General features: G+C 45.6%; 1 protein-coding gene across 1 annotated transcript in view; it reads left to right on the top strand.

Annotated features, from left to right (window-relative positions):
* Positions 1-26,338, top strand: part of LOC143768163 (uncharacterized) — a 120,659-nt gene that overhangs the window by 34,538 nt on the left and 59,783 nt on the right. Inside the window, exon 9 of the mRNA XM_077256852.1 lies at positions 19,710-21,295. Coding sequence (XP_077112967.1) covers positions 19,710-21,295 — 1,586 coding nt within the window. The remainder of the gene's footprint in view (positions 1-19,709; positions 21,296-26,338) is intronic.

Here is a 26,338-nt window from a genome sequence, read left to right as displayed (position 1 = left end):
ACAGGCATTGAGTTCATCTGCAGGGGTTGATCTTGGAATAACAGGTAGTGTTTGGCGGAAGTCACATGCCAAAACAACAACTACTCCTCCCATGATATATTTGTTGCTACGCAGGTCTTGCAGCAGTCTGTCCACTGCTTCCAGAGCCCTTTTGTGTGACATGGTGCATTCATCCCAAATGATCGCACTGCATTTTTGAAGCAACTTGGCCAGTCCTGATCCCTTGGCAATATTACACACGGGGCTGTCACTATGAGACAGGTTAAGTGGTAGTTTGAATGTCGAATGTGCTGTCCTGCCACCTTTTAAAAGCGTAGCTGCAATTCCAGAAGATGCCACTGCAAGTGCAATCTTTTTTTGTTGTCGAAATTTTGCCAGGAGCAAGTTTATTACAAATGTCTTTCCTGTTCCTCCTGGAGCATCAAGGAAGACAATCCCACCTTTGTTGGTTTCACTGAAACTTAAAATGTAGTTATAGGCCTCCCTTTGATCTGGTACCAATATTGGCTCGTTCTGAGACACAAATGCTGTCAGTTCATCAATATTGTAGTTTGTTTCTATGAAAATCTCCCTACACATTTGGATGCCTTTAGGATTTTTTTTTGGAGCAGGCAAACCAAGCAACTGTAAGGCTTTTCCTGACATTGCTATGCACTGATCTTCAAGGAGCATTAAAGTTTCATTGAACATTTCCTCAGTGAAGTTGATGAGTTGCTGAGGATTTTCCCTTCTAATCTGCATGAGGATGTCCTCACTGAGATCAGTTTTGTACTTTGTCCAAATCTCAAGAGGATTTGAAATGCTACAGGTTGTTAGAATAATAGCAAAGAGGTGTCTTAGTCGCTTTGGGGTTTGTGTGGCTGCTGGTTCACTGAGGGTCATGTCCTAGTGTCCATCATTTTCCAGAAGTCCTTTTCTTTGGCAAGCTTCCCTGAATGTTTCACACACATGGCCTCCGACAGTCTTCAGGTCAGAAAATGATGTAGGGCCTTTGACAACATGAAGTAACATGCGCAGGTAGAAGCACTCTGCATTTGACGGATGAACAGTGTAGATGCAACCAAGCGTATCAGTTGCTTTCACCCCTGGATAGCCTTCAATATCAAGCCCCCGTTTCCTCCGTTTCATTGTTTTTCTGGAGGCATTCCAAGTGTAGTACTTCGGTAAATCACAGTAGAGAATTTTTTTTGCAAAAGGGTCTTGTTGGCACAGCTCAAAAAATGCCAAGAGGATGGTCTTAGGTGGTGTTAGGAGCTGCTGCTGCAAATTTGCTGGGTTAAAATAAATTCTCTGTCCATTTTCCAAGTGCACACTCAGATGCACAACTGGTGGGTAGTGCTCATGAATGGAGATGTTATGCTGTAAGAAGCAGGCTGCACTCAGATGTCATCCGAGTGCAGTCCTATTGTGAGTGTGACGATTCAAAGAGGGAAAATGGAAAGTGGACCCTCTAGACCGTGACGACGAACCCCTCATGGACGAGCTGACCAGATAGACCGCCCCCTATACAGGGAGAGTTAGGGGCAGGCCCTTGAGAGACTATCGCCACAGAAACTGGAGGACCAGGGCGGGAGAAGACCAAGAAGAGACGGAGATAGTAGGACCACAGGATAGGTGAGTACTGCAGAGACACAGGACTGGTGGGTACACTGCAGCAGTGCAGGGACTGGCGGAGGAACTGAGGGAACGCAGAGGCTAGCAGGATACAGGAAAGACAGGATAAACCCAAAGTCAGAGGGAAAACGAACTTCACAGAGACTAAGAGCGGCCAGGAACACCTGAAGGAACAAATGATAACCAGGCACAGAGGAACGGCAGGAAGCAGTTTAAATACCTAAAGGCAAGGTAGCACTTCTGGGTAACAGACCTCCAGAACCATAGAGAGGACAATAAGGAGGACCGACTTCCGGGTACTAGTCCTCCAGGACCATAGAGGAGACGAAGAGGAGCGCCGACAGAAGATCAGAAGTGCACACGCGTAGCACCGAACCTGGTATGCGCGCGCACGAGAAGCAGAGGCCGGGAGCGAGCGAGGAGGCGGCAGCAGCGGTATGATAGTACCCCCATCTTTACATCCCTCCCTCCTCTTTAGGCCAGAAAGAAACTTAGCTAAAATTCGAGGAGCCTGAATATTCTCCCGAGGCTCCCAGGATCTCTCCTCAGGACCGAAACCCTTCCAGTCGACCAAAAACAAAGTTCTACCTCTAATTTTTTTTCATGGCCAAAATGTCCTTAACCTTAAAAACATTGTCTGCGGAAACAGGCGAAGGTGAAGAAAGAGTCGAGGTATGAAACCAATTAAAAACTACAGGCTTAAGAAGAGATACATGAAAGGAATTAGGGATAGGAAGAGAGGCAGGTAACTTAAGTTTGTAAGAAACGTTGTTAATACGTGCCAAAACCTCGAAAGGACCAATATAACGGGGACCCAGTTTATGTGAAGGGATTTTAAGGCAAATAAATCTAGAAGAAAGCCAGATCTTATCCCCAGGATGGAACACAGGAGAATCGAGATGTTAGGGGTCGAGTTCCCGCCTCTGCACAGGGGGAATCTCGGGCCATCTCCGCTGCGGTCTCCCATTCTTCTCCTGCCGCAGTGGAGCCTGCTCAGCAGAGACGTCAGTCCCAGCGTCTCACTCACTCTGACTCTGTACAGAGAGTTACTGCTGTTTTTCCTGCTTCTGCCATTGGAGTCAGTGCTGGGCAGCGGCGAGCAGACGCTTCTGGGACTAAGTCCTGCTTTTCTCGTTCTGAGCATGCCCAGAGTAAGATCTCTCAGTGGAGATCGAGGGTCACATGATCAGACACTGCAGCTAAGGCCATTGGTCCTTCAGGAAGGTCCTGTAGGTGCTCACGCTCTTTGGCAGCCTCTCATTGGTCCTTCTAGGAAGGTCCTGTACTTGCTGCAACTATTTAAGGCTCGCATGGCCCCACGGCCATGCGCTAGTATTGTTCTATGTTGTACTTTGCGCCAGTGTGGTCACGTTTGATTGTGTTTAGGGATCCGGCTGAAATAAGCCCCTAGAATGCTGGCACCTCCGGCGAGGAGTTTTGTGTGCATGCATGACCACTGACTGCTCTCGTTTGGGTAGTTAGCCTGTGCCACTGTGAAGGTTAACAGGGCGCAGTGCTTTGAGTTCACGGCTACTCTGTGAAGTAACAGAGGTAGCTCATACAGCAATTTAGTTCTGCCATTTGCCAGCAGCAGGTTCTGCTGCACGGTGGACCCCGGGCTGTGAACGCATATATTATAATAAAGTCTCTATATCCATTTGGTGCGTTCCGCTAGCCCTAACTTAATACTAGCGCCAGGGTCTGGCTAGTAAATGGCGAACATTCAGCAATCTTTGCGGTATATCCAGCAGCTGGAGGGTAGGTTGGCGGCTCTCGAGAGCTCAACCTCAGCTGTGGATGTTACCGCAGTTGCTGTACAGGCTGCTAGCGTGGCTGCAGCAACCTTGTCCACTGCCACCCCTGTTCCGACATTATCTCGCCTTCCGCTGCCAGAGAAATTTTCTGGAGACAGCAAGTCCTGTAGGGTATTCGTGAGTCAGTGCTCTATTCACCTCAAGCTCCTGGCTGCACGTTTTCCCACAGAGCGAGCTAAGGTGGGATTTATTGTGTCCCCCTTGTCGGACAGGGCGTTGGAGTGGGCTACACCGCTGTGGGAGCGTGGTGATCATGTGGTGCAGAGTGCTCCGCTGTTCCTGAGCACTCTGAAACAGGTCTTTTTAGAACCTCGAGTCACCCATGACACGGCGCTCCAACTGCCGGCATTAACTCAGGGTGAGTCCTTGGTCAGCCAATTTGCCGTCCACTTCCGTACTTTAGCTTCTGAGCTGGAGTGGTCGGATAAAGCCCTTATCCCCATATTTTGGAGGGGGCTGGCTGGTCACGTTAAGGACGCTCTGGCCACTAGGGAGATTCCTGCCACACTGGAGGAGTTAATATCTGTCTCTACTCGTATTGACCTCCGTTTTAACGAGCGGAGGTTAGAGCGAGCTCAGTGTAGGCAGAGGTTTCGGCTGGCTCCCACTTTGCCAAACCTCTGGAATCTCCGGTCCTGGTTCCTGAGTCACATGAGGCCATGGAAGTGTCACATGAGGGATCTACGTCCCGGACCGCTTGTACAGACAAGGTCTGTCATGTTTGCCAGCAGTCAGGACATCTTGCCACCAGATGTCCCCAGCAGTCGAGGAAACGTCAGCGTCTAGTGGTAGTAGGTGGAGGTACACTAGACACGGCGACGTTTGCCTCCAAATTGTCCTTTAAGGGGACAATAATTATTGGCTCATCCTCCCACTCGGTAGAGCTCTGCGTGGATTCTGGGGCGGAGGGCAATTTTATGTCTTCAGCCTTCGCCCAACGTCACGCAATACCCCTGGTTATGCTAGCTCAACCAGTAACGGTACGAGTGGTAAATGGGTCGTCACTGCCCTCACAGATAACACACCAGACTGTTATGATCTGGTGTTTTAGGAACGACATGCGTTGAGCTCCGAGCAGGTGGTAACTGTACTGACCGCAGTTCCTGAGCTTAACACAACACTAGAAGTAGCCGTGGGATGTTCCTGTCACTCCCTAGACACCTCGTCACAGCCGGAGAACTAACTACCCCTAAAGGTAGAAACAGGAAAGCTATCTTGCCTCAGAGAAAATCCCCAAAGGACAAAAAGCCCCCCACAAATATTGACTGTGAGTGGAGAGGGAAATGACATACGTAGAATGAAACCAAGATGTAGCAAAGGAGGCCACTTCTAGCTAGATAGATAGAACAGGACAGAATACTGTGCGGTCAGTATAAAAACTAGAAAAATCCACCACAGAGTTTACAAAAAACTCCACACCTGACTAAAGGTGTGGAGGGCAAATCTGCTGCCCAGAGCTTCCAGCTTAACTGAATAAATCCATACTGACAAGCTGGACTAGAAACAAAAACATAGAATGTGCTGAACGATTAAGTCCACCACAAGTGGACTGCAAAAGAACAAAGCAAGGACTTATCTTTGCTGAACTGGTCAGAATATCAGGGAAATCCAAGAAGAGATGTGACTCCAAACAGGAACCATTGACAACTGGCACTGGCTGAAGGATAAGGCCAGGCTAAAATAGGCGAGCCAGAAAGACAATCAGTGGAAGCAGCTGCACTGCTAAATCCAAGGAGCAGCAGTTCCACTTAAAACCACCGGAGGGAGCCCAAGAGCAGAACTCACAAAAGTGCCACTTACAACCACCGGAGGGAGCCCAAGAGCGGAATTCACAACACCAGACCATCCCTCTTACTCTGTGTATGTCGCCATCCCATCAGGAGATTATATCTCTGCTCGTCATTCCTGAAGGAATTCATGAGGTCCTGTTGAGGATACCATGGCTACAGTTCCACTCTCCTCATATCGAGTGGTCCTCAGGCAGAATTTTGGGTTGGGGTGAATCTTGTGGAGGTAGGTGTCAGAGGGAGTGTGTTCAGGTTGCTACAACAGAGGTACCCGCAGATCTATCCTCTCTCCCCAAGAAATATTGGTCTTATGCAGACGTGTTCTCCAAAAAGGCGGCAGAGACCCTTCCGCCCCATCGCCCCTATGACTGTCCTATTGATCTCTTGCCTTGTGCTGAGCCTCCCCGGGGTCGAGTTTATCCATTATCTCTCCCGGAGACGGAGGCAATGTCTCAGTACATTCAAGAGAATCTGGCAAGAGTGTTCATCAGGAAGTCAGTGTCACCTGCTGGGGCTGGGTTCTTCTTCGTGCAGAAGAAGAGTGGGGAACTGCATCCATGCATAGACTACAGGGGTCTTAATGCCATCACCGTTAAAAATAAGTATCCTTTGCCCTTCATATCTGAGCTCTTCGATAGGCTTCGGGGAGCAAGGGTGTTTACTAAACTAGATCTGCGGGGTGCTTACAACCTGATTCGCATCCGTAAGGGGGACGAATAGAAGACGGCTTTTAACACCAGGGATGGGCACTATGAATATCTGGTGATGCCCTTCAGGCTCTGTAATGCCCCAGCCATTTTCCAAGACTTTGTGAACGACATCTTCCGGGATATGCTCACCACCTCGGTCGTAGTCTATCTGGATGATATTCTCATCTACTCTCCAGATATTGACTCCCACCGGAGAGATGTTTGCAAAGTCTTTGACCTCCTACGGGCAAACTCCCTCTATGCCAAGTTGGAGAAGTGTATGTTTGAGCAGGAGTCCTTACCTTTCCTAGGCTATATCATCTCCGCCCAGGGATTGGCTATGGATCCTGCCAAACTACAGGCTGTGATGGACTGGCAGGAACTCCATTCTCTTAAAGCGGTGCAGCGCTTTATGGGGTTCATTAATTATCGCCAGTTCATTCCGCACTTCTCAACTTTGGTAGCTCCCTTGGTTGCCCTCACCAAGAAGGGGGCAAATCCCAAATTGTGGTCTGTGGAGGTCTCCAAGGCCTTTAACTCCATAAAGTCACACTTCGCTAGCACTCCCATCCTACATCGCCCCGATGTAGATAAGCCATTTATCATGGAGGTGGATGCCTCATCTGTTGCTGCTGGAGCAGTCCTCTTCCAAAAGGATGCTCAAGGTCGGAAGCATCCTTGCTTCTTCTTTTCAAAGACCTCACCAGCAGAGAGGAATTATTCCATCGGGGACAGGGAGTTGCTAGCCATGAAGTTGGCCTTCTCTGAGTGGAGACATCTCTTGGAGGGAGCTCGTTTTCCATTCCAAGTCTTCACAGATCATAAAAATTTGGTGTACCTGCAGACAGCCCAGCGGTTAAATTCTCGCCAGGCCAGATGGCCCTTGTTCTTCTCCCGCTTTCATTTCACCCTTCATTTTCTTTCTGGGGAGAAGAACATTTGTGCCGACGCTCTCTCTCGCTCCGTTGTGTCATCTGTGGAGGAGGAAGAGGAGCCTCGGCTTATTGTCCCCACTGAGAGCCTGAGAACCGTGGACCCGGTTTCGCTAGAGTCTGTGTCTCCGGGCAAGATTTTTGTACCATCCAGTTTGCGACCGGAGGTTCTCTCTTGGGCACACTCGTCCAGGGTGTGTGGACATTTTGGTTCCAAAAGGACATCTGAGTTACTGGCGAGGGCATACTGGTGGCCGCATATGGCTCGTGATGTCGCAGACTATGTTCGGGCGTGTGTCTCTTGCGCCAAGAACAAGTCCCCTCAGCAATGGCCAGCTGGGTTGCTTTACCCTCTGCCGGTGGCGGACAGGCCCTGGGAGATGGTCGGGATGGACTTTGTGGTGGGCTTACCCAAGTCTCGTAACTGCACCATTATCTGGGTGATCACCGACCATTTTTCCAAAATGGTTCATTTGGTGCCTCTTCCACGGCTACCATCTGCACGGGCTCTGGCAGCCTTGTTCATCAAGCATATCTTTCGTTTACACAGTATGCCAGACAAGATTGTCAGTGACCGGGGTCCCCAGTTTGCGTCTCGATTCTGGAGGGAGCTTTGTCGTCTACTCAGTATTGAGTTAAATCTCTCTTTGGCTTATCATCCCGAGACGAATGGGTTGGTTGAGAAGGCCAATCAGACTCTGGTCACTTATTTGCGACATTTTGTTTCTGCCAGGCAGGATGACTGGGCATCCTTGTTACCGTGGGCTGAGTTTGCCCTTAACAACGCTGTAGCCGACTCCACCTGTCAGACTCCTTTCCTCCTTAATTACGGCCAACATCCGCGGGTTCCTGTGCCTATGCCCGTGTCCTCTGCTGATTCCAGGGTGGCAGACTGGTCAGTGGAGGCACGAGACATTTGGGACCGCACTCAGGATGCTATCCAGGCCTCCAAGGAGAGAATGAGGTCCTCCGCCAATGCACATCGGCGCCCTGCCCCGACCTTTGCTCCTGGCGACTTAGTGTGGCTCTCCGCCCGTAACATCAGGCTGCGTGTTGAGTCCACTAAGTTTGCACCTCGCTACTTAGGTCCCTTCATGGTCCTCGAACAGGTTAACCCTGTGGTCTACCGTCTAGCCCTTCCTCCATGCCTAGGTATCACCGACACCTTTTATGTGTCCCTCCTTAAGCCTGTATACATGTCCCGGTTTTCTGAGTCATCTGCCGGGACATCGGGTTCATGGCAAGAAATTTTATTTGGTGGACTGGAAGGGTTACGGTCCTGAGGATAGGTCCTGGGAGCCTGCTGAGCACATTCGGGCTCCGCAGCTCATTGCTGCCTTCGAACGTAGCGAGGCCCAAGGAGGGGGAGGGGTCCTAGGGAGGGGGGTAATGTTAGGGGTCGAGTTCCGCCTCTGCACAGGGGGAATCTCGGGCCATCTCCGCTGCGGTATCCCATTCTTCTCCTGCCGCAGTGGAGCCTGCTCAGCGGAGACGTCGGTCCCAGCGTCTCGCTCACTCTGACTCTGTACAGAGAGTTACTGCTGCTTTTCCTGCTTCTGCCATTGGAGTCAGTGCTGGGCAGCAGCGAGCAGATGCTTCTGGGACTAAGTCCTGCTTTTCTCGTTCTGAGCATGCCCAGAGTAAGATCTCTCAGTGGAGATCGAGGGTCACATGATCAGACACTGCAGCTAAGGCCATTGATCCTTCAGGAAGGTCCTGTAGGTGCTCACGCTCTGTGGCAGCCTCTCATTGGTCCTTCTAGGAAGGTCCTGTACTTGCTGCAACTATTTAAGGCTCGCAAGGCCGCATGGCCATGCGCTAGTATTGTTCTATGTTGTACTTTGCGCCAGTGTGGTCACGTATGATTGTGTTTAGGGACCTGGCTGAAATAAGTCCCTAGAATGCTGGCACCTCCGGCGAGGAGTTTGTGTGTTTGAGTATTCAGGGACCTGGCTGAAATAGGCCCTAGCATGCTGGCACCTCTGGCGAGGAGTTTTGTGTGCATGCATGACCACTGACTGCTTTCGTTTGGGTAGTTAGCCTGTGCCACTGTGAAGGTTAACAGGGCGCAGTGCTTTGAGTTCACGGCTACTCTGTGAAGTAACAGAGGTAGCTCATACCGCAATTTAGTTCTGCCATTTGCTAGCAGCAGCTTCTCCTGCACGGTGGACCCTGGGCTGCGAACGCATATATTATAATAAAGTCTCTATATCCATTTGGTGCGTTCCGCTAGCTTTAACAGGAGACTCCTTTTATCTGCATGCCTCTTCATCCTATGCTGAGTTAGTTCGAGAGCAGACTTGGTCTCCTGCCAAACCCTGGAGAATTCTCTAGACAGAAGATCTGCCGCCGGCACAGTAGAGACAGGAGGAATTGGTAGAGAAAGAGCAGGGTGTTGTCCGTAGACGACAAAAAATGGAGATTTGGTAGAAGCTTCGCTGGTGTGGTTATTATAAGAAAACTCGGCCCATGGTAGTAAGTCAGACCAATCATTTTGATGAGCGTTGGAGAAATGCCGGAGATAAGTAACCAGGATCTGATTGGTACGCTCCACTTGCCCGTTGGACTGTGGATGATAGACCGAAGAAAAATCAAGCGAAATGTTCAATGACTTACAGAGAGATCTCCAGAAACGAGCGGTGAACTGAACTCCCCGGTCACAAACAATGTGCTGTAGAAGACCATGAATGCGAAAAATATGTTGAACAAAAATCTTCGCCAGTTCAGGAACCGAAGGCAGACCAAGAAGAGCAATGAAATGTGCCATTTTAGAAAAACGGTCCACAACCATGAGGATGACGGTACAACCACAGGAACGAGGCAGATCAGTTAAAAAATCCATTGCGATATGTTGCCACGGAGCGGTAGGCACTGGAAGAGGAAGAAGAAGCCCGGAAGGAAGCCGCCTGAGTACTTTGTTCTTGGCACAGGAAGGACAAGAGACCACAAAAGCTTGGACATCTTTCAAAAGAGTCGGCCACCAGTAGTAACGAGATATTAGATCAAGAGTTTTCTTGAAACCGATATGTCCCGCTTGCTTGGAAGCATGTCCCCAGAGTAACACACGTCTCCTGTTCCTCTCAGAAACGAAAGTCTTACCCGGAGGTAAAGAGGTCATAGATACTGGAGCAAGTGTGATGATTCTAGCGGGGTCAATGATATGCGAGGACTCCTCCTCAGTGTCCACCGACAAGAAGGACCTGGATAGAGCGTCAGCTTTGAAGTTCTTTTCTCCAGGCAGGAAGCGAAGTTCAAAGTCAAATCGGGCAAAGAACAAGGCCCACCTGGCCTGTCGTGGATTCAGTCGGTGCGCTGAACGGATGTATGCCAAATTCATATGATCCGTAAAGATGACAAAGGGATGTATGGCTCCTTCCAACAGATATCTCCACTCCTCTAAGGCCAATTTAATAGCCAAAAGTTCTCTGTCGCCAATGGAATAATTTCTTTCAGAAGAAGAGAAACTCTTGGAGAAGAAACCACAGGGCACAAGATGTCCAGTAGAAGACTTCTGAGAAAGCACAGCTCCGGCACCGACAGCAGAGGTGTCAACCTCTAGGAAGAAGGGTTTATTAGCTTCAGGGCGATGGAGTAAAGGGGCGGAGGCGAATGCTTCTTTGAGAGAATTAAAAGCCTTTTCAGCCTCTGCTGGCCAAAGACGAGGATTGGCACCCTTCTTTATCAAAGAAGAGATGGAAGTCGACAAGGAGGAGAAATGAGGAATAAATTGCCAATAGTAATTTGCGAATCCTAGAAAACGCTGAATCGCCTTAACCCCAAGTGGACGTGGCCAGTTGAGTACTGCAGAAACTTTAGCCGGATCCATACACAGACCAGAATCAGAGATGATGAAGCCCAGGAACGGCAGGGACAACTGTTCGAAGGCACACTTCTCAAGTTTAGCATACAGACGATTCTCCCTCAGACGGAGAAGAACTTGCCGCACATGTCTCCTATGAGAAAGCAGATCCTGTGAAAACACAAGGATGTCGTCCAAGTACACCACTACACAGGTGTAAAGTAGGTCCCGAAAAACATCGTTCACCAACTCGAAAAACTGCAGGAGCATTACATAAGCCGAAAGGCATCACCAAATACTCATAATGACCGTCTCTGGTGTTAAACGCAGTCTTCCATTCATATCCCTAACGAATTCGGATCAAGTTGTAAGCTCCTCTGAGATCCAGTTTAGTGAAGATTCGTGCTCCACGCAGACGATCAAAAAGTTCTGGGATGAGAGGAAGTGGGTACTTGTTTTTAATGGTGATGTTATTGAGGCCACGGTAATCAATGCAGGGACGAAGGGAACCGTCCTTCTTCTTGACGAAGAAAAAAACAGCACCTGCAGGTGAGGAGGACTTCCGTATAAAGCCTCTGGCCAGATTCTCTTGAACGTATTCAGACATGGCTTGAGTCTCGGAGGGTGACAAAGGATAAATATGACCTCTAGGAGGAGTAGAGCCGGATACAAGATCTATCGGACAGTCGTATGGGCGATGCAGAGGTAAAAGACCTCTGCTTCCTTTTTGTTGAAAACGTCCGAAAAAGAGTGATAAGCTGCGGGTAGATTCGCTAATTCCGGAGCCGAGAGAGAGAAACTAGCAGGCTTGACGGGAAGCAGGCATCTGTTTTGACAAAACTGTCCCCAGGATAGGACGTCCCCAGTACTCCAATTCAGAGTAGGTTCATGGTTTCTTAGCCAGGGGAGTCCTAAAAGAAATGCATGGGATAAAGACGGTAAAACATAAAATGCCAACTTTTCTCGATGTAAAGCTCTAATTTGAATCTCAATCTCCTTTGTGACAGAAGAAACGACCTCCCGCAAAGGCTGACCGTCGACAGAAGCTATTTGCCTAGGAACCTCCAAGGATCTGACAGGAATCCCAAGCCTCTCGACCAGCTCAAGTTGAACAAAATTCCCAGCCGCACCAGAATCTACATAAGCCTCAAGAGAGAAGCGACTGGAACCCATATGTAAAATAACAGGCAAAATCAAAGGTGGAGAGGAATCATGGCTACCTAGGGAGGCCTCTCTTACCTGACCTAGGCAGAGGCGTTTCCCGGCTTCTGGGGACAAGAACGCAGAAGATGAGAAGCGCTGCCACAATAAAAGCATAAGCCCTGTGCGAGTCTCTCCTTTCGGCGTTGTTCGGCAGGCTTGAGGCGATCAACCTGCATAGGCTCAGGGGAAGAAAAGGAAGAAGCTGCAGTGGTTTGGGAAAAAGAAGTACCACGTGTAACGGAGGAAAAACGAGGAGATCTCCTCTCCCTGACAACCGCACGAGAACGCTCCTGGAACCGCAAATCAATGCGAGTCAACAAAGAGATAAGGTCATCTAAAGCAGAAGGAGTATCCCGCCTTGCCAGCTCATCCTTAATACGAGAAGACAAACCTCGCCAAAATGCTCCCACCAAAGCCTCATTATTCCAACCTAAATCAGAGGACAGCGTCCGGAAACGGATGGCATATTGAGCTACAGAAAGGGTCCCCTGACCAAGGTTGAAAAGGGACTCGGGAGTGGATACCAGACGACCAGGTTCATCAAACACCTTGCGGAAGGTGTCTAAAAAGAGAGCAAGTTGAGAAACCACTAGATCATCTCGCTCCCAAAGAGAGTTCACCCAAGCCAAAGCCTCACCCTCGAAATGGGACATCACAAAAGCCACCTTAGCTCGGTCAGTTGGGTACAGTAGCGGGGATAATTCAAAGTGTAGTTGACACTGGTTGAGAAATCCGCGACATAATTTAGGATCCCCACCATACCGAGGTGGCCTGGCAAGACGGGGCGAGGGCTGTGGAGCGGACGCCTGTACAGGAGCAGAAGCGGCAGACTGAAGAGAGAGAAAAGTCTATTATCGACAGAGGCCATAAAATTAAAAATATGGGATTGAGTGTCCCGTTGTTGACTTAACTCTTGCTGAAGAGCCACCAACTGAGTAGCGTTACCAGGGTCGGTAGACTGTAACGTCGCGAGACGAGACTCCATGTTCTTGAGAAAGGACATGATTCTAGTCTGGTTCTCCCGCAAAAAAAGTAACTCCTTTTGAGTGGCGGAGACACCAGCAGGGTCCATGGCCTGGTTATACTGTTATGCTGTAAGAATCAGGCTGCACTCAGATGTCATCCGTGTGCAGTCCTATTGTGAGTGTGACGATTCAAAGAGGGAAAATGGAAAGTGGACCCTCTAGACCGCGACGAGGAACCCCTCATGGACGAGCTGACCAGATAGGGGCAGGCCCGTGAGGGACTATTGCCACAGAAGCTGGAGGACCAGGGCGGGAGAAGACCAAGAAGAGATGGAGATAGTAGGACCACAGGATAGGTGAGTACTGCAGAGACACAGGACTGGTGGGTAAACTGCAGCGATGCAGGGACTGGTGGAGGAACTGAGGGAATTCAGAGACTTGCAGGATACAGGAAAGACAGGATAAACCCAAAGTCAGAGGGAAAACGAACTTCACAGAGACTAAGAGTGGCCAGGAACACCTGAAGGAACAAATGATAACCAGGCACAGAGGGACGGCAGGAAGCAGTTTAAATACCTAAAGGCAGGGTAGCACTTCCGGGTAACAGACCTCCAGAACCATAGAGAGGACAATAAGGAGGACCGACTTCCGGGTACTAGTCCTCCAGGATCATAGAGGAGACGAAGAGGAGCGCCAACAGAAGATCAGAAGTGCACACACACAGCACTGAACCTGGTATGCGCGCGTGCACGAGAAGCAGAGGCCGGGAGCGAGCAGGCGGCAGCAGCGGTATGATAGGAGAATCCTAGTATTCTCCAGACAGCTTCATTGCTGCTTATGTACCTGCCCATCTGGAATGCCTCCACTTCATCAATAATAGGTCAATTTTTCTGGAGTTCAAAAACCGCTTGATCACTTCCTTTGTGGACATATTTGCAGATATACTTGATTGATTTCACAGAGTGGCAAGATTCGACCTTTATGTGGGCCTGGGAGATTTTTGAGAGCAAAGGGTTGTAAGGCACTACCCACCTGTTGTCAATTTCTATCTCTTTGAGTGATGATCCAACATGCATTTTGAGCTTTGCTGTGAAACCACCATCCCCTGGCTTTCTTCTTCGGTAGACTGGATATCCATCTTGTCCTGTTTGGTTTTCTTGGACCAGGGATCGTGGGTAATGCTTTGAACACCTGCCATCAATCATACAGGGAGAATTTTTGTTGAGGCTCCCACACGGACCATGGATCATGTTTTTTGTGATGGTGTCAAACAGCAATGGGTCAATCTGAAGGTCTGGCAATTCGGCACTGATGATATTGTCAATTTCAGCAGGCTGTATTTTTTGCTTCAGCCAGATCAAGATGTGGGCGTGAGGAAGGCCATTCATTCAACTGAATACATCCTGCACTGCGTCTCACCATAAATATGTGATTTTGTGATGAGATTAGTCGTTTTTGAAAGTTTCTGTTTGAAAACCCGAGCAATAAGGTCATGGCAATTCACTGTTTTTTAGCCCGGCAACAGGTGCCCTCCATTTTCCTCCCAGGCAGGATTGCAAGTAAAGGTGATGAAAGGATCTGGACGCCCATACTTTCTCACATAAGTCATTGCATACTGTGTGTATTCATGCATGTGTCGTGGGCTTCCAGTGACAGTTGATGGAAGAATAACCATTTTCCCCAACTCTTTTGGATCAGCATCATTTGCAACAGCATCTCTAAGGTGAATATATTCCTCTGCCCTGAGCTTCTTTTGATTTAGTCGGATATATAAAAGACGTTCACTCTCAATCTTTGCATACATGTCAGCAATAAATTGGTGGAAGAGGTGTTTGCATTTCAAGATGTGATTTTCCTCTGCAAATCTTGTCATGATCCTATATGCATAGAAGTCCATGGCAGACACTTTTTTTCCTGAAGGGTTGCCTGTTGTAGGATCTGTCTGAGGTATTCCAAAGTGATAGCCATCCTGTCCCTGCCAAAAGATGATTGGATATTGCAGTGCATCATAGGACCTGTGAGTTTCTGCTACTCGTTGCAAACTATTGTTCCTTTTCTGAAGCACAATGTCACGGCTTTGAAAATCATTACCTACAATCAAGATGGCTACCTCATCAAATGTGGGAGCATTGAAACGTCGCTGATGCTCACTTGTGGTGTTTTGTCAGCTGGAATGACAACCTTGTAATCGTCATTTGCCATGCATTCAAGTGCAGTCTTGAAAAGTTGAACATATGGATTGTTGGAGTGAAGGAACTGCTGCAAAATAGTGACAATATCAAGGTCGAGTGTTAGGAATTAAAGAGCATCTCTGCTGAGCCTCTGCTTCTGCATTACCCATGAAGAAGAGTTGAAGAATTTGAGGTTCTTCTCCTTGTAATGGAAGCAGTGAGCCAATTGAGTGGTAAACCTGTCCTTGAACTTTAAATGTCAGCATAAATCCTGTTGTAAACATTTCTTTTGTTGCACCAAATCATGTAATTTGGAAGCTGGAGTTGTACTTCCTGATGTTGTCCAAGAAATGCTTTGATATTGTACTGGTACCTGTCATCAGAGACTTTAGGGGATCTGGTGGCGACAGGAGAGGTGGAAGTTTTATCTTGCCATTTGCACAGTATAAACCTGGCAGTTCATCTTTCCATTTTAGGGCACTGCAGTACATGCAGACCACATCCATTTTTCCTATCTGAACTTTAGGATTATCCTGATTATGTCTGAATGGTAACAAAAGGCAGCATGTTTCAAATCTCCAACCATTTCCTGTGCCCTGGTGGAAGAAATAGCATTTCTCTTAACGGCAAGTCGGCCTTCTCTCTGCTGAGATGACTCATTGGCCCTTGAGGAAGCAGCTCTTCTTCTCTTATGTGCAAGCCTCGCTTCCCTCTCCTCAGAAAGTTCATTGGCTCTTGAGGAAGCAGCTCTTGTTTTCATGTCTGCAAGCCTCGCTTCCCTCTCCTCAGAAAATTCATTGGCTCTTGAGGAAGCAGTTCTTGTTCTCTTGTCTGCAAGCCTCACTTCCCTCTGCTAAGAAAGTTCATTGGCTCTTGAGAAAGCAGCTGCTGTTCTCATGTGTGTCAGCCTTGTTTCTCGGTCTTCACATTTTTCATTGGCCCGTAATGCAGCTTTTCTTTTCGCATCAGCAGACATTCGTGCCATGGAATTCCTTTTCTTATGAGGCATTATTGTGGTAAAAATAGTCTGTAACTGGCAGTTTCTATATCCTCTCACATAGAGGTAATGTGACTGACATCAGCCTTTCCACCAACACACCCTAACAACATGCTACTACCTCACACAAGCTTTGTTATACTGAGAATGTCCTGCCTATATTAACCAATCAGAGCTCAGATTAATTAACTGTAGCAAAGTAGAAGCTGAGCTGTGATTGGTTGCTATTGGCAGACTGATAAATCCCCAGCCAACAGGAAGCCCTCCCCCCTGGCAGTATATATTAGCTCACACATACATATAATAGACAGGTCATGTGACTGACAGCTGTCGTATTTCCTATATGGTACATTTGTTGCTCTTGTAGTTTGTCCGCTTATTAATCAGATTTTTATTTTTGAAGGATAATACCAGACTTGTGTGTGTTTTAGGGCGAGTTTCATGTGTCAATTTGTTTGTGTTGAGTTGCGTGTGGTGACATGCATGTAGCAACTTTTGTGAGATGAGTTTTGTGTTTCGACATGCGTGTAGCAACTTTTTGTGTGTCGAGTTGCATGTGACAGGTTAGTGTGTTTTGCGCGTCGAGTTTTATGTGTGGTGCGTTTTGAGTATGTGCAAGTTTTGTGAGGCAACTTTTGTGCATGTGGCAATTTTTCCGCGTGTGCAAGTTTTGCGTGTGGCGAGTTTTCCATGAGGTGAGTTTTGCACGTGTGGCGAGTTTTGCGTGAGCCTAGTTTTGCATGTGGTGAGTTTTGCATGTGGCGAATTTTGCGCATGGCGAGTTTTGATTGGTGACTTTTGTGTTTCGACTTTTATGTGGCGAGGTTGGTGCATGTGTGGTGAAATGTGTGCTGAGGGTGGTATATGTGTTCAAGCACGTGGTAGTGTGTGGCTCATTTTGTGTGTGTGTGTCCCCCTTGTTCACATCTGGCAGTTGTCAATTTGCCTCCAACACTTTTCCTTTCACATTTTCCCCATTATGTATATAGGGGCAAAATTGTTTCGCGAATTGGAACGCGCGGGGTTAAAATTTCGCCTCACAACATAGCCTATGACGCTTTCGGGGTCCAGATGTGTGACTGTGCAAAATTTTGTGGCTGTAGCTGCGACGGTGCAGGTGCCAATCCCGGACATACACACATACACATTCAGCTTTATATATTAGATATACCTGTAAGTCATCTCCCCTGTATATAGTATATACCTGTATGTCATCTCCCCTGTATATAGTATATACCTGTATGTCATCTCCTCCTGTATATAATATATAGCTGTATGTCATCTCCTCCTGTATATAGTATATACGTGTATGTCATCTCCTCCTGTATATAGTATACCTGTATGTCATCTCCCCTGTATATAGTATATACCTGTATGTCATCTCCTCCTGTATATAATATATAGCTGTATATCATCTCCCCTGTATATAGTATATACCTGTATGCCATCTCCTCCTGGCTGTCAATTTGCCTCCAACACTTTTCCTTTCACTTTTCCCCCATTATTTATATAGGGGCAAAATTGTTTCACGAATTGGAACGCGTGGGGTTAAAATTTTGCACAGCATAGCCCATGACGCTCTCGGGGTCCAGACGTGTGACTGTGCAAAATTTTGTGGCTGTAGCTGCGACGGTGCAGATGCCAATCCCGGATATACATACACACATACACACACACATTCAGCTTTATATATTAGATAACTCTGGAATGCTTAAACATATCCTATTGATTTTGAGACTGTTTTTTCATGACACATTGTACTTTATGGTAGTGGTAAATTTATGTTGATATTTTCAGTGTTTGTTTATAAAAAAAAATCAGAAATTTTTTTAAAAAAGGGAAAAAAATGTGCAATTTTTGAACTTTGAATGATTATCCCTTTAATCCAGGTAGTCACACCACACAATTAATTAATAAATAACATTTCCCTCATGTCTGCTTTATATCCGCACCATTTGCAAAATGTTGTTTTATTTTGTTAGAATTCTAACAAGTCTTGTATCAGTCATTTTTCATTTTTTCAAGGAAATTTACTAAACTTATTTTTTTTTTAGGGACCTGTTCAGTTTAGAAGTGATTTTTGGGGGTTTCCAATATGCAGCACCCCCAACGTGATACCATTATAAAAACAGTCCCTCTTAACATATTCAAAAATGCTTTCAGGTAGCTTATTAATCATTCAGGTGCTTTTCAAGAATGAATGCAATGTGGTATGACAAGAATTAAGAAGTTTATTTTTAGCATCTAAATTTTGATAACTTCTGAACAGGCCACTATTGCGGGCAGATTTTAAAGGGAACCTGTCACCGCCCCCTGGCGTTTTTAACTAAAAGAGCCACCTTGTGCAGCACTAATGCTGCATTCTGTCAAGGTGGCTCTTTTATTTGGGTTCCCTTCTAACGCTGCAATATTCAATTTTTTTAATTTGCCCGCCATACCTGTAGTCGGTCCGGGGGGAACATGTCTTTTCCCCCCGGACCCAAACGCCTCCCAGCCATCACTCGGCCCCCCCTGTGCGCTGCCTCCTCTGCCTTCATTAACATCCCCGGTGCCTGCGCTGTAAGTTCCTTTTTTTCGGGCATGCGCAGTTTGCTGCCCTTTGACTCTCATCACATGATGGGAACTTACAGCGCAGGCACCGGCGACGTTAATGAAGGCAGAAGAGGTGGCGCACGGAGGGGTCCAGTGATGGCTGGGAGGCGTTTGTGTCCAGGGAGAAAAGACATGCCCCATGAACAGACTACAGTTATGGCGGGCAAATTAAAAAACGAATATTGCAGTGTCGGAAGGGACCTCAAATAAAAGGGCCACCTTGACAAAATGCAGCATTAGTGCTGCACAAGGTGGATCTTTTAGTTAAAAACGCCAGGGGAGGTGACAGGTTCCCTTTAAGGCCGTTATTTGGTCATGAACTGCCATTGCAAACATCAGGACCACACGATCAAGATCTCAGGGTTAAACGGATTTAGTTGGTGCCAACACTCATCATGTCTGATGCATAAAGTTGTCAGCTATACTGTACAGCTGATAGCTGCTGGATTGTCAACCATTGGGGGATGCTAGTCTCTTATATCGCAGGTCAGTAAAAAGATGTATTGGTGGTCACTAGGGAGTGACGGGGTAACTGCAATTTCTGAACAGGTTTTATTGGGCTGTGTTTTGAAAATATTGTGCTGATAGAAGCTCTGTTGCCACTGGTAGCACACACGTGCATATATATTTATATCCCCTTTGGGCTTAGTCTAGTTAGCTGTATTTTTAGTGGTTAACACATGTGTCGCTTGTGTGTTTCATTCTGCACTTCGATGTTATCAGTGTTGTAAATTGTTACATAAACCTTTTCTCCATTATTATTTGTTGGTTCCATATTTGTTATATGGGAAGTGAATGTTGTGGGATAGTTTTGAGGACCTTTTTGGAGGTTGACCTCTACTAGTCTTCACTGAGTATTTCGCTAAATGTAAATAAATATTTTATATTTCACAAAACTTTGGTGACAGGTACAGTAAAACATGGACCTATAAAGTGGCGAAGTGCAAGACGAAAAGAGCAGAAACCTAATGGTCTAACATAATGTATGAGTCCCTGCTTTGATATCTTCTGTTGCCACCAGTGCCGTCATCATTTGCTAATTGAATTTTAATACAATTTGCACTGAAATGTTCTAGAAAGTATAAATATTATAATTATTAATCTAATTTCATGGTTATGTTGTAATTTCCGTTTTAATCTTGGCAGATGACTGCACCAGCCGATCGGGGACACATCTTACATTTTCAGAATTGACTGCACATGATCATACTATCACACCGGATACATGTGAAGAACATAACAATATCCGATATTTATCCTCAGCCCTTCACAGTAAAGATCCACCATATGATACTTTTGAAAAGTTTCTGTCTTCTGATTCATCACAGACTATTATGCAAAACAAAAATAACACAATTGGTTGTGAACATCAAATAGCTCACACAAGAAAGAATCCATATCCATGTTCAGAATGTGGGAAATGTTTTACAAAAAAATCAAATCTTATTACACATGAGAGAATTCACACAGGGGAGAAGCCATTTTCATGTTTAGAATGTGGAAAGTGTTTTACAGCTAAATCAAGTCTTCTTAACCATGAGAAAACACACACAGGTGAGAAGCCATATTCATGTTCTGAATGTGGGAAATGTTTTATACAAAAAACGTGTCTTGTTGCACATGAGAGGAGTCACACAGGGGAACAGCCTTTTTCATGTTTAGAATGTGGAAAATGTTTTACAGCTAAATCAAGTCTTCTTAAACATGAGAAAACACACACCGGTGAGAAGCCATATTCATGTTCAGAATGTGGGAAATGTTTTACAAAAAAATCAAATGTTATTGCACATCAGAGAATTCACACAGGGGAACAGCCTTTTTCATGTTTAGAATGTGGAAAGTGTTTTACAGCTAAATCAACTCTTCTTAACCATGAGAAAACACACACCGGTGAGAAGCCATATTCATGTTCTGAGTGTGGGAAATGTTTTACTCACAAATTTTGTCTTGTTGCACATGAGAGAAGTCACACAGGGGAAAAGCCTTTTTCATGTTTAGAATGTGGAAAGTGTTTTACAGCTAAATCAAGTCTTCTTAAACATGAGAAAAGACACACAGGTGAGAAGCCATATTCATGTTCAGAATGTGGGAGATGCTTTACACTAAAACGTTATCTTGTTAAACATTGGAGAAGTCACACAGGGGAAAAGCCATTTTCATGTTCAGAATGTGGGAAATGTTTTACACAGAAAACACATCTTGTTGCACATGAGCGACTTCACACAGGGGAGAAGCCTTTTCCATGTTCAGAATGTGGAGAATGTTTTACAGAGAAAGCAAGACTTGTTAGTCATCAGATAAAACATACAGGTCAGAAGCCATATTCATGTTCAGAATGTAAGAAATGTTTTACAAGGAAATCATATCTTGTTATACATGAGAGAAGTCATAGAGGCGAGAAGCCTTATTCATGTTCAGAATGTGGGAAATGTTTTAATCACAAATCTTATCTTGTTACACATCAAAGAATGCACACAGGGGAGAAACCATTTTCATGTTCCGAATGTGAGAAATGTTTTAGAACAAAATCACATCTTCTCACACATCGAAGAATTCACACAGGGGAGAAACCGTTTTCATGCTTTGAATGTGGGAAATGTTATACATTGAAAGCAAGTCTTGTTACACATCAGAAAATGCACACAGGGGCGAAGCCATTTTCATGTACAGAATGTGGGAAATGTTATACACACAAAAAAGGACTTGTTAAACATCATAGATCTCACACAAGGGAATAGCCATATTCATGTTCAGAAGGTAAAAAATGCTTTGCAAGTTTTAGTATGTAAACAATACCAGTCCAATATGTAGTTAAATAAATATTTTTGGGCCTTCTACTTATGCAGAATTTTTTTCCCCGCCTCTCATTCAACAAATAAACTGAAATACAAAAATTGTGGGTCTCGCATGTTCACACTATTTCCCTCCTATGGGAAGTAACGCCTTCCCCTGACCTTACCCTTCAACATACTTACATACTTATTGGATCCAATTAAATTTACCGGAGATGTATTTGTAAAAGGCAATAGACTCTTTTCTTTGTCCTCAAGCAAACCCCTAAAGCGTTACTTCAGCCATGGTTCTTCCTTGGTCATCGGTGAGCCTGTTCTGATTTGCAGACAAAGTCGACACCAATATGAGAACCGTCTGGTCTCCTTTCAAATATATAAAAGCCACATGTTTAGACTAGGTGTTTTTGCAGCATCTTTTTTCTGCAGCAAAACACAATCTCTTGGCTTGTAAGAAGCTATAGAAAAAAGCATATTTTCTTTGTTTTTTCTTGGTGCGTTTTTTTGCTGTTTTTTGCTGCAGTTTTCGCATGCTAGATTTGTCTCTTGCATCATAAAGTTTTGTGTTGAAAAAATGTCCTATTCTATAGAATCAGGTTTTGGCACAAAAAACTGCAGCAAAACCTGATACCTGTGTTTTTGGTGCTTTTTTCAGCTTTTTTTCACCATCCATTCATTTCAATGGGTGAAAAACGCTGAAAGAAGTGACATGCTCGATTGTGCAAAAAAACATGCAAAGCACGAAAGCCTGATGACAAAATAAAACAAGCTGTGTGCCTGAGATTTCTGAAATCTCATAGACTTTGCTGGTACTGTGAAACCCAACTGAAAATTTGCATTAAAAAACGCCTAAAGAAAACGCTGCAAAAACGCCTAGTGTGTACTTAGTAGTAACTCTCTCACTCAAGGAGATAAAGCATCGTGCTCTTTCCTTTCTTAACTCTACTTATGTCTCTCTCGCCACTCCTTTGAGAAGATATGTAGGGGATCCCCTTCTATTAAAGGTTTAATATCCAAATTAAACTACATAAGTGACTCCCTACTTTCCCTGGCATCCCAAAATATGTATATGATTAAATGGGAGATCTCTTCCTACCTGACAAACTATTTGGCAAGAATTACTGAAACTTTGATTTGTACAACAATTAAAGAGAACTAGTATAAAATAATGCTGTTCTGGTACCAAACTCCTGAATCAGTTCTCCTCTCCTTGCACTGTAAGTTGTGTTGTACTGCCCCTTCCTCCAAATTATCTTTGAGGATATGTATCAGTAATCACAGTTACATCTTTTGTGCTCAAAATGTGATTCCATCACAACAAACTTAAGTGTGATTAATCTCCAAACTGTGGAGGAAGGGGCTGTAGAGCAGAGCTGACAGTGCTATGAGAAGAGAAGAGTTGACTGAAGAGTTTATAAGGTGATACAGCTAAACTCAGCTGTGCTGCCCCCTGAAGTTCACCTGATGAATGGGAGAATGTATGAATGAAAGGAAGGGGTATAGGCAAAGCCATAATGCATTAACTAATCTTCCCTAAAATGGCAAACTTTCTTTTCTGAGCCCGAATGTTGATAAGTCTGGCTTCATAAGAATTCATAGTTTTCAATTCTAATTATTCATCTAAACATTTTTATACCATTGATAGTTTGCACTATGACTAGATCTTTAGATAGTTACTACTAGTTTAGTCTAGTACCAGTAGTTGTCACTACTCACGGACAGACCGTGAGGCAGAAAAGTGAAATGTACCTGTGTAAGTACCAAGAGAGCACATAGATACCCAATGGAAAAGACATCTTAGGAACATTAGAACCCTCTTATAGGATATTAGATATCCAAAGACAAATTAATATAAAATATTGCACTTCACTGACAGTATGTCAGGTCTCAATAGGTGTCATGGGGTTACCGCAACAGTAGACCGCAGCATCTGATTGCTCCTACTCCTGCGCTGAAAAGAAGCACTTCACCTTTTTAAATGGTGTTTATTTTTTTATTCAGAACAGGGTTTAATCAACCATATTGGGAGTTCTGGGAGTCTGAGCTCTCAGCTGAGCTCCATTAGTCACTCCTATCCCCTATATATTCTGTGTCCTAATTGAAACACATCATTAGAGCTAGCTTATGCTACTTGGCTTGGAGGAGAGGTGTTTTGGTGCTTATTATGAGGAGTTTGGAGGAGTTATCTGTGACTGTTGCATGGGTTTGTAAGTGTGATAATTCCCTTCCCTCTTCTTATTTAGTTTTGTCCCCATACTCCCCTCCCTGGTGCATTCCTCTGTTATATGTGAGTGAATATTTGTATGCATATGCCTGGTATTTTTAGTTGCTCATGTTGCCTTGTTCGTCGGGTTGGTGTACAGCGGTGCACGGAAGCTTCCCTCTTCCCTGGGTGGGGGAAGGGAACAGACAGAAGGCTGATTCAGGAGATAAGGAAAGGGTGGAGGCCCCAAAATCTTCAGCTTCAGAAGAATAGGCAAGCTAGGGTGCCGCCTAGAGTTAGGGACAGGGAAGGAGCCCCTGATACCGGGTTACCCAACAGCTGAGTCGTGACATTACCTCTGACCATAACCATTTTTTGATCCATTATGGATCCTATTACTGCTCTGACAGAGCAACTGCAGCAGCTCAGTCTGGAGGTCACAGATCTGTTTTGCAGCACCCTAATACATCTGGTGTACGAATCATGTCTCCGAGTGAAACCGTAGTGGAAACCAAGATCGCTTTGCCTGACAGGTTCTCTGGGAGGTGTGACAAGTTTGTGGTTTTCAAAGAGGCCTGTAAACTGTACTTTAGATTAAGTCCTGGTTCCTCAGGTAGAGAGGAGCAAGGGCGTTTTCTCTCCCGTCTGACTCCCAGTCGCTTCAGATGGTGGAGGAATTTTTTCTGACACTGGGCCTTATATACGAGGACCCTGTCCGCATCTTCTTGGCGGAGTCCACACTGCACCAACTTCAGCAAGGAGACCGGCCGATGGAGGAGTATTGCCCTGATTTTCGTAGATGGGCCACGGGCACTAGGTCGAATGACCTAGTACTCCGTAGCCAGTTCTATGAGGGGCTTATATTAAGGGTGAAGGATGCCTTAGCCCTGTATGAGACTTCAGTCTCCATTGAGGCGGCCATTTCTCTGGCAATTTGGGTTGATCGCCGTCTTCGCCAGAGACATAGGGTGACATTCCATTCAAGGGAGATTGACACTGAGTCATCTGAGGAACCCATGCAGGTGGGTGTGGCAACTCACTCTGAAAAACTGTCTGTTGTTTGGCGCAAAGAGGAGCATGTTTTTACTGTGCTGAAAAGTGCCATTTCGTGTGCATGCGTCCTTCCAGACCACACAGTATACAGCCACCGGAAAACTAAGAGGCCCTGGTTACAGGGAGGTTAGCAACCTGGTGTACTCATCAACTGTGTAAGTAGGACACAATTTTTTCTGCCATCTGAAATTCACCTGGGTGAAATTAAGGTAGATGTGTCTGCATTTCTGGACAGTGGGATGGGGTTTAACTTGATCGATGCTAGATTCGTCCAGGTCCAAGGCCTCAATCCACTTACTCCGTCCAGACCCATGATTGCTATTGACTCTGCCCCTTTGAGACAGGGGTATTTTACTCAAGTTGTCCGAGGTTTACATCTTCAGGTAGGGACCATACTCTCTGAGGTAATAGACTGTTATGTGCTAGAGGATCTGTCCTCACCTGTGGTTCTTGGACTTCTTTGGTTCACTCTGCACAATCCTTTGGAAGATTAGCAGACTTAGGAAGTAGTAAAGTGGAATGAGTATTGTCAAGGACACTGCTTGAGTACCCGGCTTGCTAGGGTGGATACCCAGTCTATGCCGAAATACTTGTCTGATTTTGGGGATGTGTTTGGAGCAGGGATGCCAAGAACGTCGTCCCCATCGTCCTTATGATGGCGCCGTGAATCTTGTTCCTGGGTCAAGTTGCTTAAGAGCAGACTAATATCTTTGGTCCTGAGAGGCAAGCCATAAAGGACTATATTGCGGAAAGTTTGGCAAAGGGTCATATCATGACATAACCACCATAAGTCTCAATACATATTACCATGGCACTTCGACAATGAGTTTAACCAAAAAGCGGACTTACATTCCTTTAGCCGCAAAAAGAGAACCATGCAACCATCAATTATTATATAATGATATCTTTATTAAATTTAAAAAAAAAATCACAAAAAGCAACCATATCAAAAGAACAGAGTGTTCCAAGGGGGTCATATCAGACCATCCTCATCCCCCATTCCCGCCGGATTCTTTTATTTGTAAAGAAAAAAGATGGAGGGTTACGCCTATGCCTAGATTTTCACGAACTCAATACGATCACTGTCCGTGTTCCGTATCCGCACCCTCTCATCTCAGACCTCTTTAATGAGATTGTAGAAGCTAAATGGTTTTCAAAACTAGACCTCAGGGGGGCATATAATCTCATTTGCATTAAAGAGGGGGATGAGTGGAAAACAGCATTAAATATGCCTGAGGGACACTATGGGAACTTGGTGATGCCATTTGGGTTGACAAACACACCCACCATCTTTCAGCACTTGGTAAATTATATCTTTAGTCACCTGGTAGGCTGATTTGTGGTTATCTATCTAGATGACATATTAATTTATTCACCTGACCTTGAGTCACATTATGTACATATCAGGCAGGTCTTACTTATACTCAGAGACAATAAATTATTTGTCAAACCGGAGAAATGTATGTCCTCAGATGAGAAGATCCCTTTCTTAGGATATGTGTTGTGATCTACCGGTTTTCGCATGGATCCGGCGAAAGTCCAGGCAGTATTGGATTGGGATCGCCCTGAGGATTTGAAGGTGCTACAAAAGATTTTAGGTTTTGCCAACTGCTACCGTAAGCTCATCAAAAACTTTTTGGTAGTAGCCAAACCTCTGACGGATATGACTAGGAAGGGGACGGACTTTTCCAAGAGATTATTTTTCATCTGCGCTGATCCTCATACAGCCC

This window comes from Ranitomeya variabilis, chromosome 4 (assembly GCF_051348905.1).
Source record: "Ranitomeya variabilis isolate aRanVar5 chromosome 4, aRanVar5.hap1, whole genome shotgun sequence".
Lineage (NCBI taxonomy): Eukaryota > Metazoa > Chordata > Amphibia > Anura > Dendrobatidae > Ranitomeya > Ranitomeya variabilis.
This window is presented reverse-complemented; position numbering and strand designations above follow the sequence as displayed.